The sequence below is a fragment of the Buteo buteo genome, chromosome 16 (genome assembly GCF_964188355.1).
Source record: "Buteo buteo chromosome 16, bButBut1.hap1.1, whole genome shotgun sequence".
In the NCBI taxonomy this organism is placed as follows: Eukaryota; Metazoa; Chordata; class Aves; order Accipitriformes; family Accipitridae; genus Buteo; species Buteo buteo.
The window spans coordinates 26,526,565-26,543,272 of NC_134186.1; the positions used below are offsets into that span (position 1 = coordinate 26,526,565).

At 40.2% G+C, this 16,708-nt stretch overlaps 1 protein-coding gene across 4 annotated transcripts in view; it reads right to left on the reverse strand.

Annotated features, from left to right (window-relative positions):
• PRMT3 (protein arginine methyltransferase 3) overlaps window positions 1-16,708 on the reverse strand; it is a 162,769-nt gene that overhangs the window by 51,323 nt on the left and 94,738 nt on the right. For 3 of the 4 annotated variants that reach the window (XM_075048231.1, XM_075048230.1, XM_075048233.1), the window contains 6 exons: window positions 9,795-9,927; window positions 8,974-9,056; window positions 7,548-7,597; window positions 6,109-6,211; window positions 4,343-4,496; window positions 1,546-1,687 (listed from right to left, as the gene is read on the reverse strand). In XM_075048231.1, coding sequence (XP_074904332.1) covers window positions 1,546-1,687; window positions 4,343-4,496; window positions 6,109-6,211; window positions 7,548-7,597; window positions 8,974-9,056; window positions 9,795-9,927 — 665 coding nt within the window. Of the gene's footprint in view, window positions 1-1,545; window positions 1,688-4,342; window positions 4,497-6,108; window positions 6,212-7,547; window positions 7,598-8,973; window positions 9,057-9,794; window positions 9,928-10,015; window positions 10,493-16,708 lie in introns of all 4 variants that reach the window. The other variant, XM_075048232.1, reaches the window with a different exon arrangement.

Sequence of the window (16,708 nt, forward strand, 5' to 3'; positions counted from 1 at the left end):
AAAAAAACAGAGCAAGGGAAACACCAGCCATTTGGCCAGAGTAAAGTAACAATACTCTTCACCCATCTCTGAAGTATTTGCAGCAAAGAAACCAAACTGAAACTTCATCCTACCACTACCAGGCATAAGAAAAAAGAAGGTTTCAAAACTGAACAGTGTCGGAGACACACTTAAAATTCAGACAGCAAGACTCCTTTCTTAAAAGTTTCAATGTAGCAAGCCACTATATTTATATAAATAAGGTAGACATAAAAAAAATATCTAAGTGAACACCTCGCACACAGGAAAAATTCAATGCATGCGTGATAAAAAGCAAGTGTTCTCCTACGTTAAGGAAAGTCAAAAGTCTTCTTAAAAGCATTCTGACAAACATTTCCTTAAACCAATAAAATACAATTTTGTACCAATCTCCTTGTGCAGAGATGGAGAATTATTATAAACTATTAGCAAACAGAAAGGCTTCCTCATCCTATAGCCTATAACATCTCAAACAACACCGTTATAGAACTGCAAACCCAAACTTCTATCATTTTTATTTATCTTCAAAACATAAAACATAAATTGTATTTCTCTAGACTATACATTTTGGAAAACATTCTTCTACTTCCGCAAACTGCTCTGTGCTTCTCTAATACTCCCCTCCCCTCCCCGCGTCCCCCCCCGCCTTAAAATTAACCTCATGCTTATACTATTCTTGACACAGATTCACGTGTATTTCAACATTGGGGCCACTAAATCATTTACAAAGCAGAAAACTTTATATGCTACCTGTAAGGACAAAGTCACTTCACAACCTCGTATTCTATCTCTACATTGGGCAGGAATTTTATTTATTTCTACGTTAAAACGATAAAACTGTTTATGAATTTCACAACTACGATACTTTCTCTAAAAGTAAGCATTAAGAGATTTCGATTTACGTGTCAATTATAAGTTGTTGGGGTTTGCGTTTGGGGTTTTTTTTAAAGTTAAAAGGGCATACACAGGTTTGCCTTTGAAGAGTTTTAAGCGTTAATTTTTTTATCTTTATCATACAAAGGGAGCACACATTTTTCCAACTGTTCAACGTCATGTTATCAATACACTAAACTGTGCACAAATGCCAACAATTGCTGTTTACTTAGTGCAGCAGGAAACCACAATATTTGAGAAATTGTTTTGCCTAACAAATTTCAGTTGTTAGGAAAATATAAACTGAAGAAAAATATTCACTGTCTGTACCATGTTTTAGCCTTTATCTTTTAAGCACCCAGGAAAAAGCTGCTTTTGGCAAGGTAAGGTTGTGGTACAGATATCGTAATACAGTTTCAAGCCTATCTGTAGAGTAAATGATTTTGTGTTCCTAAGGCTTCCCGTAAACAGCATTTATACCAAGGAAATAAAACTGAAAAGAGATCTCTCAACCCAACTCCTAGGAAAGAACTATCATGTATGGAAAGGGTTAAAAATGCAGCTGCTCTGCAGTATATTTATGGGCACACAGCCCACTTCATTACATCTTTCCTCTTTAGTCCTACTAAGATGCAGTTGAGATGACTTTCTAACCTTTAGCATCTCTTCGTGTATCCCATAATGCCCATAGGAGTTGAAGTAAACGCCATCCTCATCCTCCTGAAGGTCTGCAATGGCGCTGGATGACGAGCTGCTCCCGACATCTGCGTTCATCACAAAATCCTGTGCAAATTGTCTGTAATCAATTTGAAATATACCCTTGAGACATGCTTATGGGGCCAAGAAAGGGAGGCGGGGGTAGGGGTGGGGGGGGGAGAAGGGGCTGGAAATAAAAAAAAAAAAAAAAGAGGGCTCCAGGCTGCACAGGGGCTTTGACAACAATGGGACCAGGTTTAAGGGTGCACAGCCCCCCTCTGCCGGCTCCTCCAGGCTGCTGCACCACCATTCTCCCTCCATCACCCTCCCGCAGTGACCACTTTCTGCTTTCGACCAGCAAATATCAGCAGTAAAACGTTCGGACTTCGTTTCTGTTTTTAAGGAGGTATTATCTGTTTTGCGCTTGCCAGTACAAAAGCTGGTACCGTGTTTTAGGCTGCGTAACGCAGATTCGGACTCAATACAAAAAACGGCACGAGAACTACAAACCACAAAACGCTGCGTGAACAGTGGAAGGTACAAGAAGTACTTCAAAACGGAAGCACTTGGGTAGAAACAAACCAGAGCTTAAAATGCAATTTATTACTTGAATTTCACACTGTTTTTCCTCCTCCATGGCCCTGCATTCCTAATACTCGCATCCTCTTCTCATTTCTCAAAGAAGTTTTGATGACAAAATGCACAAATCAAGGTTTTTATCATGAAAACACTATTAAAAGCTGACAAGCAAACAGCTCCTACTATACCCACAATGAAGTGAAAAAGTAAATGTGCTTCAGCCAGACAATATTCCTCTGAGGGTCTACAGTCCAACGTCAGCAGAACTTGATTCCTAGACCTCTCCGAAGCAGCCAAAGCTCACCTTCAACAGTGGTCGTGCTTTCTTAAATAGGAACTTAGCGTACAGAAGCTGTACGTAACATCTCATTAGCAGTACCCTCCTTATAGAACAAAAACAAAAATACGATTTCAGTCCCTGATTAACTAGTTTGGATGGGGAAGAGCAGGTGGTAAGGGGATTCATATTAGAAATTTCTCAGTATCAGAAACTTCCTATACATGTTGATGTACAGGTATGGTCTTATTTTTAATGTCGCTCTTTACCCATAGCAGTTCGCATTTTCCTTACTTTTAGATAAATATCAAAATGATAAAAATTGAAACTTACAAAAACAGATTCTATGACATACAATTAAGTGTAATTAGCATTTTGTAAGATTTAAACCCAATTTTACATTTAAAATTATTTAAAATGGATTCAGCCAATAGTTCCTCCAGCCTATGCACGCAACACAAATATCAAACAAACTCTAGAGACAGAGCTGCCCTCCTGTCTTTTTAATCCAGAAAAAAAGAGAAGATAAGTAAAAACAAAAGCCGTCATCTCTCAACAGGGGACAGATTAAAGAAGTTCAGGACATACAAGCCATGCTCTTACATCTCTAAGTTACACCAAACGCTAGAGGTGACCTGATTCACAGAACTGTTACCATTTCTGGGGGGAAACAACATCACGAGGCCTCCAGCTACCTGTCTTTCCTTTGTACACCTTTCAATTCTCCTGATTCTACAAGTCTACTCAGTCTAGCAAACTTGGAAAAACATTTCCGCAGAAATTATTTTATACGCAACTAGTGAGTGGCCTCATACTATTATGCCCGGGCTCAGAAGGCAACAATCTCTAAGGAGCTGCATGACTGATGCTGAACAGGCAGTCATTAAAAAACTTGAAATACTTTTTCCACATCTTAGTGAGTAAGACCTGCATAATATAATCATGTTGCAACTGAAAGAAGTTACAGTTACTTAGTCTCCCAAGAAGTCTCTGTGGACAGGTATAGCATGAGAAAGCTCCTGGATCCCCAGAAGTTGAAGTCAGCCAACCAGCATGCCAAACACCAGTATAAATCTACTTCCATGACAGAAAACAATAGAAAAACAGGTTTCTGTAGATTAAGGTCCTGTACACTATTCTCACTCCACATCAGACTTCCAAGCTATCTTTACTTCACAGAGGTTTACCTGAAAGGAAACATGTGTAGATGGTCTCTTTCAGTGAAGTAATCTCCAGCATGAATCACCATCACTATAAATTACAGCATGTAGACTACTACGACACAATTGGTTCATCTGTCTATAATTTAAAACTGTGCTGCTTCATCAGATCTACATCTGCCTATTTTTGCTGCCAGCCAATCCCTGATGAATTGAAAAGCCTGCATTGACAAAGAAAAATTAAAGGCTCCCTTTTACAACAGCAGATAATTTGATACACTAACCTCAAAAAGAAATCTATATAAGCCCGACTGAAGTTTAGAGAGCTGTGAAGAAATTGTAACTGATTACCTAAAAAGGTTTTTCTTTCTTTTAAATGAAAAAGAAGGGAACAAGAATAGGACAAGACGACACACAGAAAAGAAACCCAAGTTTTCCAAAACAAAGAGTGGTCTGAAGCCAAATACACGTTTCTGGGCCATGTGCTTATTTAGCTTTTGTAAGCATACTTTGCTCTTTCAATTTGTGCAAGTTTTGTGCAGTTTTTACTAATCATCTACAAAATAAAAGTCAAACCTACAGGCTCAACACAAGTCATGAGTTTTACTCCATAGTTAACATTCTACCACTTCTCTGAATTTCTCTTGGTCTTTAAACATGAACATCTCAACTCACCTAAAAACACATCAAATAATAATAAAAAAAAAAAATCAAACAAAACTTCAGTTCAAACACTTACTTCATTTTTTGAAGATCATCTTGTGCTCTAGCCAAGGCTGCTTCTGCAAGTCTTGCTCTGTGTTCTGCACGTTTTAATTGTTCAAGGAGCACCAGGGTATCATTTAAACCATTAGAAGGCAAAACATTCACAGGTTCACAAAGATCTTCTATATCTGATGAAACAGGGAGAAAAAAAAAACCTCACCTACCAGTCACATATTGCTTCACAGCAGCTCATAAACATATGACGTTTTCAGCGTTGCTACTTGTGCCTTTGGATGATTTGTAAAAGTAGTCTGTCTTACAAGAAGCATCACTGAATTTGATGGGACTAACCGTAGAACACAATACTACTCAGTAGAAGTTAGTATGCTAGAAGCAAGCTCTAAGTTAACAAAGCAAATAAATCCAGAATTCAGGCTTCTTTACATACCAGTGTTTGATTATTGATAAAAGAGACATTAGGTTCCTCTATTTTTCCAGTTATGTTATCCTGAGGCTAAAAGGGCTGTTAAGGGTCGTGGTAAAAGGTAAGAAGGTACATACATTTTTTTTCTTAATAATTAGAAATTAACTCTTAATTTTCAAACCAATACCTTGGTCTTTTATAAAGCTTATGAACACACAAAAGAGCATAAGCAGAATGAATCGAGATGAAGCATTGCTTTTTAACTACCAAAACTCAGACTCAGCACTACATCCCATTCACCTCTTGCTAAATTCAGCTGATGATTTCAACAGACATCAGCGGATAACAAAATGGTGCTACTGCGGTTTTGGATATAGTAAGAAGTTACTGCCAGCTTATTGGGCAAAAGACTTCATTTTAAAAAACCCAAAAAACATTCATCTATTCCTTTTAATCATGGAAGACTGACTATTTGGGCCCATGGGACTGAAACAAAGCAGAGATACTTAAAATAAGATTTCAAAGGTTCAGATGACACTCACAACCCTTTAGACAACTGCAATGGCATCTCGAAGCATCTCCAAAAGTCTATAGCTTGGGCAAAGAGCACACATTGGGAAAGAGCCGATACAGCGAAACGTGAAATCCCTTAAGTAACCAACCGATGTCCTCTACCACACATTATCTCTGCTATGGTGCAGCAGGGCTCACATAAAGGGCAAAACTGCATCCCAGACTGTACAGAGAAAAAAAAATCCACAAGTCCTAAATACCTTACAGTTTAGGTGAAAGAAAGGTGTACAATCAAGTGCAAAATAGTAAGAGAGTGGAAGGATCACAGGCAGCAAAAATTTCAAAACTCAAACTGAATTCTCTCAAAACCACCTGATAAACTGTCACGAGAGATAACCTAAGGCTGCTTGCACTGAGCCCTAGAACCACTAAGGAAGCAGAGCTCTTCCATGCAACTGTAGTATCTTACACTTCGTTGGTCCAAAATGCAACCTGTATAAAAGATGGAGGTATTTTCAACAAAGCAAATTACTCGATCCTTTCTTATAGCATACACAAATGCATCTGATTTTAAATACCTTTATTTAGAAGCTTTAAAAGCTTCATAAATCTTGCGATGAAGCTTAAGTAGAGTGCCTCTTTGATCTGCTTAATTATTACATACAGCTATAAAAATCTGTCATTAAAAACTAACATATAACATGTGGTAAAAATCTCAGAGTGTGACTTCAGCTAGTACATGGACTTTCTCATGTACCTAAATCAACTGAATAATAGTGACGATGCTTCATGTGACACTAACTCTGCCAATACCACATTTACCCCACAACGCAGTACAATCATACTGAAACGTATTTGTTTACCAAACTGAAGTAGGAGGTCATCTTCTAGCTCTGGTTTCAAATATTCCTCTCCTTCCCAAGGCAGCGGGCTGCTGAGAGAACTCAAATCTGCTCCTGTTGGTTTCTAGACAGAAGAAGAGCATGTAAGCTAAGTTTCTTTGAAAACACCAGCCCTTCAATTTCATTCAAGAAAATAAAGCAAATATCTGTTCTTCCACCCATTAAAATAAATAGGGTATTATTAAAGTAGCTTTGTGGCAAAGGCTGAGAAAGATACTACTGCAAAGCATGACTAGCAAGAACAGTGACGAAATGAAATTCTGGCTTCCGACCTGGCTCTGACAACGAGTACTTACCTTAGCATAACTGACACTACAACCACGGTGACCAGAGCACAGCATAAAACTAGACCTCTGAGCTAGTCTGGGTCCCAAAGCCCAGAAAACTACAGGATCAAGGAATTCAGTACAAGCGGTAAAGCACAGCAGATTGACAGACATTGAAGGATGCTTGGAGAATTACACTGCTATCAGCAACCAAGTTTACTCAGGTGTTTGACTGTGTCAGACCCATAGCTTACAACAGGGCTAATCAATAAAGCCAAGATACTAATCATGCCAAATATTTTTACACAAACAGCGCTGTAGGGACAAATGTCAGAAATGCTATATTGTCTCCAGTTTGCATCCGGCCAGTTAATACTTTGTCAAGAAAGGAGAGGTCAGATACTGGACTTCAGGTTTTCCATTTCTGCGTTTACTCTGCATAGCTAGTTATGCCTTGAATAACTATTTGAGAATTTAAATAAATATTTGAAGATTTAAGTAAAAAATGCTTAATTACATAAGATGGTATTAAGTCTAAACATAAACTTCAAAGCATGTTCTTTGGTTGTTCCTTAAAAGTCACAGAATACACAAAACATACCCATACCTAAATTAAAACTGCAGGTTCCCATCAACTGTCCCGTTTCTGCTATCACTTTAGCAGAGATTAATTTTAGGTTCTGCGATGTAAGGGACCAGGTGTTGTTCTTACTAACAGCGCACTGGGGGTCTGGCCAGCTCACAACCCCAGGAAAGACTCTTTTGCACCAACACGCATGCAAGGACTGAGAAACTTCAGTCATCAAGAAGTGAACTCATTACTGGAGCGCGATAGCAGAGTCAAAGGCCAAGATGAATGTACAAAACAACATGATACTACATAGCGTGGGCTTTCTGCAAGTCTGAACTTCCTCTTCTGGAAACAATAAAATTCACATTAAATAAATGTATTTAAAATAAAAACAACTCCACATCTAAATAAACCAATCAATAGCTATTTTAACTCCTGTAATTTCTTATTTCTAGAAATATAAAATTTCATACAGTTATTAAAAAAGGGCAAATTGAAAACGCAGCATCTTGATTTTCCGTTCTTCAGACATAGATTACAGAAGTAGTATGTGGCACACCTACCTTTAATCTAACAAAGTTTATTAGCTTAATGTATCCATAAAAATCAAGTCCTGGAAAGACAGAAAGAAGAAAAAAAAATGAAAAAAGAGACCTTGCATTATAGAAAACCCACAAGCATTTTACAATGATATGAATACTAATTACTTGTTCAATTGGCCAGCTTCCCCTTGGGGTATACGTCATTATCTAGTGCAGTCTTCCTATCTAAAGTTTTCCATTTACATTTTTCTTCTCTTTACGACTAAACTAGGCAATTCTCACCCTCAGGACAAATACATTTGCTGCAAATTAAGAATGGAAAATAGCCTACGAACAAGGATTTCATTCATTTGGCAAGCAAGTACATCAGGACAGCCACATTTATCTCCTACTAGCTACCTTGATGATATTTTAAATGTTGTGCTGCTTTGTTCGTAATTTTAGCTTTCCGTTTAATAAAATACAAATTGATCCCACTCATCAAGATTACACACCAATATTGATTTAAAACTGCCACCTTGCTCAGAAATAACAGTAGTTTAAATAGAATTACATACTCTTGTCAAGAATGGGGAGGACATTGGATTTCTATTGGATTTTATACAGAAAACAGACTAGAGCTTACAATTTTACGTGCAGATTTCTAAATCCTTCATGTGGTTCCCATCCCCGTATTTCTCTCTCCTTTTTAGAGCACACTATTAAAATTGCGTTTCTCCAAGACTGTTACCCTTCCCCTGCTTTCCAGTTTTCCTCTATATGCAGTAAGACATGGATTTCAGGCTCAGTAGCTCAGCACTTACCCAACTCTTCCAAAGCCACCCCCACTTCACATACATCCTCCTATATGTACCTTCCTTCCGTCACCATCTTGGTCTAAATAGATAGCAGCTTCAAGTGAAAGCCAACCTCACACTTCAACTGGAAAGAATGAAACAGGCACCGAGGGGTACACTTTCCTACGATCACCTCAGGGAACGTAAGCCAAGATTGCAAACAGCCCCTTAAAAGACACCAGCCGTACAGCCCAGTTACTTGACCTTTGGGTAGAAACATCCACTTGGGTCTCTGCTAAGCTCCTGAGCCCAACAACAGTATCACTAGTCAGGCCAGAGTTCCCAATCGATCAGGTAAATAGCTCTTACTCCAGCATGCAGTGGGCTGGCTCAGGTTGATCAAGTAGGCAGTGGCGACTCAGCACAAGCCAGCAGAGATCAATCTTACCTTTGTTACTAATCAAGAGCTTTACCAATAGATAAAGCATCAGGGAAATAGCCAGCATAAAGGTAACATATAAGCATTTTCCTACAATAGCTTATCTTGTTCAATCTTTGAATCTTCAGCTACAACAAGGAAATCAGTTAGAAACAAGCTAATCTTTGCAATTTATTTTAAATGAGATGCTGATATGCAGAAGGAAATGACAAGTCATGAAAAAAAAACTTACCATGTTTCTTGATCACATCACAAACATTAAACTGATGCTCCGTTTTGCAGTGGGAGAATACATCTTCAGCAGAACTAAACAGCCTGTAAACAATGAATTATTAAACATACAGCATTAACACATATGTTGTTAACACTCTTTATGTTTTACGCATTTTTATATGCTCTGTTCTGACCTGCTAGGCAATGTGTTCAGAACACATCATTTTTGCCTTTGAGAAAGGATGAACAGACACCTGTTTGCTCGCATACCTCACAAAGAAGCTTCTACCTTGTTTGCAAAACATTTTGCAACAAAAGGCAATAAACCTAAAAATTCTGTTTGATGAAACGACAAACCCTGTTAACTTTCAAAAACTCCCTGAGAGCAAAGGCAGCATTAAACCTGCAATCTATGAACCATACATACATGAGGTGAGCTGGCCAGCTAGATCTGCTACACCTAAATAAAAATCTCATCTATTTACTGACGATGGGAGAAGATGACAAAAATAATTCAAGTGAGAAGCTGCCATACTGCTTCAGGGTGAGGAGAGAGGAATTACCCGCTTTCCCCATTACTCCCTCCTGCAGTCTGGATTTCGCAGACCCTTAGCTCTAGAGAGGCCGTAGGTAAGTTCAACAAGCTACAGAGCGCTGTTACAAACTACGTATTACTTATTTTTCCGACGTGGCCGCCTCCCGCCGGCACAGTTTGGGCGCTCGCACCCCGCCCCCCGCCTTCTGCCAGGGCCTCCGCGGGTACGACCGCGCCTCAGGAGGCCCCTCGGCCGGGCGGGGGGGAGCACAGCGCGCCCCTCGGGGCTCCCCCCGCCACCTCACCTGTCGCAGAAGAGGCAGCGGGTCCGCAGGCCCTCGGCGGCGGCACCTTCTTCCTCCTCCTCCTCCTCCTCCCAGGCCTCCTCGCCGTCGGAGAGCTCGGGCATCTCCTCCTCGGCGGGCGGCCCGCCAGCCCCTGCGGAGCAGAGAGCAGGGGACCGTTACTGAGCGGAGGGAGGAAGTAGGAAAAGAAAAGAGGAGGAGGAAGAGGCTTACAGACCCACCTGCGGGAGCTGCTCCCGCCGCCCGGGCAGCCATGGCCCGGCCACCGCCCCACGTGTGTCGCTTCCGGGCGGACGCCCCGCCCCGCCGGCGTACGTCAGCGCGCAGGGGGAGGGGGGCGGGCCCGAGAGGGTTAGAGCGCCCCCTGGCGGGGGTCCTCCGATCCGGGGGAACGGCGACACCCGAGCGTTGTTTTTCAAAGGCGCGGGAGCGGCGGCGGCGCCATCTTGTGGGGGGCCGAGCTGTGGAGCAAGGGCGAAGGCAGCGGCGTCCCCGTCCGCTCTGCTTCCACCTGCCCGCAGCTTCGGCTGTTCATGCGTGGTAGCCTCACAGAAGGGAAAAGCAGGCAGGTGGATAAAGGGTCACACCCTCAGCCAGGCTAAAATATGAGAGATTACGGCTGCTTGGAGGTGGGATCGTACTCTGGGCGCTTGGCAGGTGGCCGGCAGCCGGGTTTCTCTTTCCTACAAACAGCGCGGCTGCGATGGGAGAGTTAAAGGAAATAACACGTGAATATCGGCTTTTAAACAAAGTTTAGCAGCAGACTTTTATAACCGAGGGCCTCGTTCAAATGCATAAGTTAAAACGTGGTTTAAAAAAAATTACATAGGAAAACAAACCTCGAGGGTCATCATCTGAAGAAGATAGTATTTGACATTCTAGGTAGGTTACCAAACTGCCTTTGTTTTCTCTCTTCATTTTCAGCCTGACAGAAACATGCATCTCTTCAGAACCAAATGGTGCCTTTCCACTGGTTCACATGGCGTTCCTAAGTAGGACGTGGTGGAGGAAATGTCAAAGCTACAATTTTTCCAATTGTACCCTCAAAGTGATAAATTCACATCTGTGCTACTACAAATATCTCCAAAAACAATGAAATTACTGTTTCGCCTTGAATCTGACTACCTTCTATAGTGGCAAGAGCAGAGGCATGCTGTGCATCCTATTGGCACTGGTCTGAATCAGATGGCCAAATACTGTTATTTGTGTGGTGTCTCATAACCAAACAAGGGTACAGTCGATTTCCTGACATGACACACTTAAGAAATCTCCCATATCTCATCACTGCTGTTAGACAACTGCATGTCCTCAGGCATCATACATGCATTTATGTATGTCAAATTAATAAAACAAATGATCCAGCCTTGCAAAAAGCTATAGTCATTTTTAAATAACATCTTGTACTTTTTGACCAAATCAGATATCTGTGAGTAGGTTACAAATAATTCTTTTTTCTTTACCCATTCAGTTAGGAATGTTAGGCTGCTTCCGCCTTGGCACTTCAGTTCAGGAGATCCAAAGTGTCCTTTAAAAGCTGATTCGCCAAACTCCCCGACTTCCCATGCTTTGGTCCGCATCACAGTGTGGTCTCACAACACATCAGATGGGTTCCTTTTTCAAATGAAACTACCAGACTGCTCCAGGACTGCAGGTCATGGGACCAAACTACAGCTGCTAGCCCAAAGTTAAAATCTTGAAGCATCCAAGTACCGGGTTTTCAGCGCCAAATGTTTTGCTACACTTGCTGTACCACACTATTTGCCAGGGCAGACATGGCAGTAGTCTCCTCTCTTTTCATCTCCAATCTTGTTTTTCGTAAGAAGCTATTCTACATAATATTTTTTTTACAAAGGTTTACCCTGCAACAGCACTCAATCTCGTTATGTAGCACTCAGCATAAGTGAAGGTACCGAGTGCTGGTTAGTACATGATACTTAATTGTTGCTCAACAGAGGGACCACTAGCATTATTATCATTGCAGGTTTTGGTCATTTCCAGAGGGGTGGAACCAAGGGTCAGATTCTAGGCTCATTTTTAGAGTGCAAATTCGGTGGTCTTTGCTGAATAGAAAAATACAGAGATTTTAACTGATTGGTAAGAAAAAAAAAACAAACACAGAAACAGGGGGGGTGCAGAATTCAAGAAGGAAACCTGAAAGTCTGAATTTACTTGTCCGGATTACAATCTCTGATTTCTAATCTGTACTTGTAAATCTGTCCCATGTAGCTTAATTTTCCCTTTTGCTTACCCTCCTATCTCTCAAAGCTAACAAAGAAGTTTTTTAAGTACAGTACTAATTAAACAGATTAAGCTTGCCTAGTTATAGGCAAATCCAAAGGGACTTGAAAAATGTAAATGCAGAAACTGGTTTTAGAGAAGACCAGAATGACAGGTTTGAAAAAGGATCCAAGAGCTACTAAATCAGACTCCTTCGCAAATTCTGTTTTGTGTTTTGTTTTTAAATTCCATATCCCTTCAGAATTACTTCTGTAGGTATGACAAGTTAACACCCATTCCGCAAACGCTACTTAGGGGTATAAACCAATGCTTCTCGTGGAATTTTTTTTCCTTACATAGTGACTCAGTATTACTCATTGAACTAGAATTAGTGCAAAATGCTGGCAAAATACTGCATACCCTTAGTGTGCGGAAGAAATCTAGGCAAGTCAGATGCTTCTACCTTATTCTCCTAAAGTAGGGTCTGATCCCATGAAAGAAACAGAAGCGATGCAGAATGATAAAACATACTTTTCCTCTACTCTTGATCAAGCAGCTAATCGCAGAAATAGATTTAACAGCCACTGCTCTGTCAGTAGTGCCGGGGCTGATAGCAGCAAAAGCAGAAACAGCAGCTTCTTTGTGTTTTACTGAAATTCTCCCCCACCGAAAGGGGCAAGGGGTCACTGATTGCATAGTCTTTGCTCCATTGCACACCCTCAGCTATTGTTGAGTCCACTCGGAGAGCAACGGACCGAATGTGCCGTACAGCCTTGTAACCAAATCTTCTCTTTCATTATTGCTTGAATTAGGATTCTCAATAAATGTAAAGCACCTGTTCATTTGGGTCAGCATATATAACATGTTGGGTGAAGACTGTTTGAAATCCTTGCAGAAGTGTATAACTTACACCGGTACCTCTTGAAATATGATCATCTTTGTTACAATCTCCTAATCCTTGTAAAGGGATTTGCATGGTACAGGAAGATTTACAATGTAATGGATTACTATTTCATAATCCGGGCCAAGGGGAAGAAACTTCAAATATTTACAATTTTTTACTGCATTTCAAACTTTTTTCCAGATCTGGAAGCACAACACTGGGGAGGCTGTTAGAGGGTGTTTGCACACAAAATATAGTACCAACATATCGTTTGCGGGCTTTGTTTCATCTGGATTTCCAAGCGTGTAGCTTTATCCCCTACCTGCGTCACTCCTTTGTGACCACAGTGCTTGTCATTATTCAAAAGCAAAGAAAGTACGTTAATAGAAATTGTGTAGGAAACAAATGAAACATTTTTGAGCAAACTATTATTACATGGCTGTTACTTTACCCTGTGTAAAATATATTAGAAAAAAAGAGAGAGAAAATGTTTAAAAATTAATATTAAGAAACAAAATTATTTCTTAGTCAGTTGCGTAGTCAGTTATATTTTTTCAATTTTAACCACTCAGGGTTGCCAACAGAACAGACAACTGCACAGAACCGTGAAACTCAACACAATTTTTCAGAAGTGTTTTCTATCTATAAAGTCCAAACTGTCTGAAATTTTACACTACGCTCCTTGGATACTAAAGCCAGCATGCTACATTTAAGTGCCAAGAATGACACTCCCAAAAGCACAGAGTATGATCGCAAATACTCTCTTACGCTCAGTCCTCCTACCCCAGTTTGTTGCATTTTGTATTAAATCAATGAAGCAAACTCTTTGTAGAAAGCAGCCTAAAAGCAGATAGTGGCTTTTTCATTAAGTCTTTAAGATGTGCAGCAATCTTCAGGAGGTTCTCACAAAGCTGTCGCTTCCCGACATCACACAGCAATGAAAAGCGTAGCCGTAGCAGTAATAGGTGCAACGGGAAGAGGTACGGAAACCTCACATTTTGCAGAAGGGCATCACTGCAAGTAAAACATCGTTAATGCCAGTGGTGATCTTACACCTTTATTACCCTCTCAGCTGAAGGGTGAATTTAGACTCTGTTAAAATAATTAAGAGCTTGGAAAGATTTAAATTAAACATAAATCAGAAAAGTTGAGTGCCTGTTAGTATACAGAAGGGACAAGCTGTAGTCCAAAAACACTTTTTATTCCTATCACCAGGAAAAATGAGTGATATTGAAAGCAGAATTGCTAATCTGAATTTACCTGTTCAGTCAGTTTAAAAGTTTTGTAAGATGATGGCCATATTCCCCTTAATATAATTCTGAACTAGGATAACTGACTGAGATATTTTTCATCTAGGCAAAGCCCAGGGGATCCTGTGTAGGGCTCACCCTGAAGGTAGGGCTAGGTTTAAGCTTGAGAGAGAAAGCAAGCCTAGATCTGCAGCTGAAGTGGGGCTGGAAGGCACTGCCTAAAGGAAAGTGAGGGGTGCAAAATAATTTTTTCATCTGGGCAGGGGCAGGTTTGGTTTTGGGGGATTTTTTTATTTGGGGGTTTTTGTTTGGTTTGGTTTGGGGATTTTGGTTGGGTTTGTTTTGTTTTTAACAAAAGCTCACCCTGGAACTCGGGTTAGGGTTATGTTACAAAGTATGGGACTCAGTATGTTACACAGATAATTTTTAGTTCCCTTCATTCTTTGTCTGTCTTCCCTGCTTTAACATTAAAGCAGCATTTCTCAACCTGTCAGAAAGGCAAAGGAAATACAAATATCACATTCTCCCCCGTTTTCTTGCATCAGATCAGCAAACTGATTAGATGGTCTGTTTTGTTTTCTCTGATGTTCAGGATCTATCACACAGGCTAGTTAAACCAGTGCACTTCAGTGCTATTCAGTCAGCACCTTTGAGGAATGGCAAATAGCAGGAATGTACAGCCAGAAACGTAGCACTGTTGGTCCACATACTGTGAGTGACCATTTTCAATGAAGGATTGAGCAAAACCAGTGTCTGCAATTAGGGCAGGTCTACGGTGTAGAAAAAGGAGGGATACTACCTTGAGATAAAATATATTTATGCACCTACAGAAATGCCTCCATAAAATGTGCATTGTGCAGCAGCTTGAGGAACACAGGACAATTTCAGGTGCTACAGACCACTGAGATCCAACTGAGAGAACTCCAATCAGATAAGGTAAAAAAAAAAAAAAAAAAAAAATGCTCAGAGGCTTAGAAAATCGTTGATCTTCAGAGATACTTTCACTGTTGATGTCCAAAAGGTAAATGCAGATAAAAGTACTCGTAAGCATTTTAAGGGTAAACCAGTGTTCACAGAGAAGGCATCTGTAAGTAATTCAGACTTGTCTGTTAATAAGTGTGTTGCCACAGGGACAAAATATCTGGACTTAGAATAAATGACTGTAAAGATAAACTACAAAATAAAACCTATCCCCTTTTGAAGTGAGATGAAGTGTTTACCTTAGACCACGTCTAAGGTACATGAAATACACAGGAAAATATATGATCTCTGTGAATTCACAGTAAGAAAACAAGTGAGAACAGGCAGCATTCAGATCAGCTAACAGGTCAAACTAACGGAACTCTGAGGGCTGTGGGTTAAAAACAAACTCGCAAAAGCAAATATTTGGCCCATAATGTTTCTTTAAATATCTACAAGATATTTAGTGTCACAACAGTGGATGTTAAGCATTTAGCAAACTGGATGTAAATACCTAGATGAGTTACTTTGAAACAAAAGCCCTTCTTGCGAGGGGCTGAGCATCTGAGAACATTAAGTGTGCCAGAACCAGCTCTGCTCTGTGTTCATGAGGAGTAACGGACAGCGAAGACTTGAAGTGTGCCAGAAAAAAAAGAATCAAATTGTTTGACTTTGAAATACCAATATCGTAGCTGAAGAAAAATTTAGAAATCATAAACGAAAAGAGCATTAGTACATGTTTTCATAGCTATTTAAGGAATCCAGTGCTTAGTGCCCAGATTTCCAAGGGCTTGATAAGAACGTTTTTAAGAGCAGAACTGAAATGCAAGTAGAGGAAGAGTGTGAAATTTTGGAGAGTACAGGGTAACAGAGACCAACAGAAGACAGTCATACTTCTCATGTCTGCAGTGTAATGATTTACCTTAGGTGCGTTAGATCACAGCCCAGACCAGGCTCTCCATTTTGATGGATGTAACAAAAATACAAGTATTTCTTTGTTCAGCTCCATTTTCCCTAAGTTGTGACTGCCCCAGCAGATTGAGGAACAGTATTGATGATCATGAGCAGACAAAAACAAGGTAGAAGCCAGAGAAAGAGATAAAAATCAGAAAGTAGAATCAGGCATGGGACCACGTCCATTGACACGGCTTTTCTTGCAAAATCATTCTTACTTTTCCAACAAAGATAGAAGGGAGCACCCATCACGTTGCATTTTTCTAAAATAAATGTCATAGTTAACTGGTATGAATTCAGTTAGTTGCTTGCAGCAAAGGATGTACTATTTTACTTTTGCTTTTATATCTAGAAAACTGGAGAGACTTATACAATGATTTTGACAACACACAGATTGGGAATATTTTAGGAGTTGAAGGTTTCAAAAGATTTATTGCAACCGTTCGGTTAAATCTTTGTAGAGGATCTACAAACACAGGATTTCTTCGTGTTATTAGTAATGAAAGGATAGTTACTATCTCTTGCTGTAAAACTCTAATGAAGATGCTTTGCAGGGTAAGATACCAAGCAGCTTAGGAAAATTATTTTCTCAGAGATGATCTAGCTACCCCAAAGGCTTCTCCGAAAGTTCTAAAGAACGTAGGAAGGAG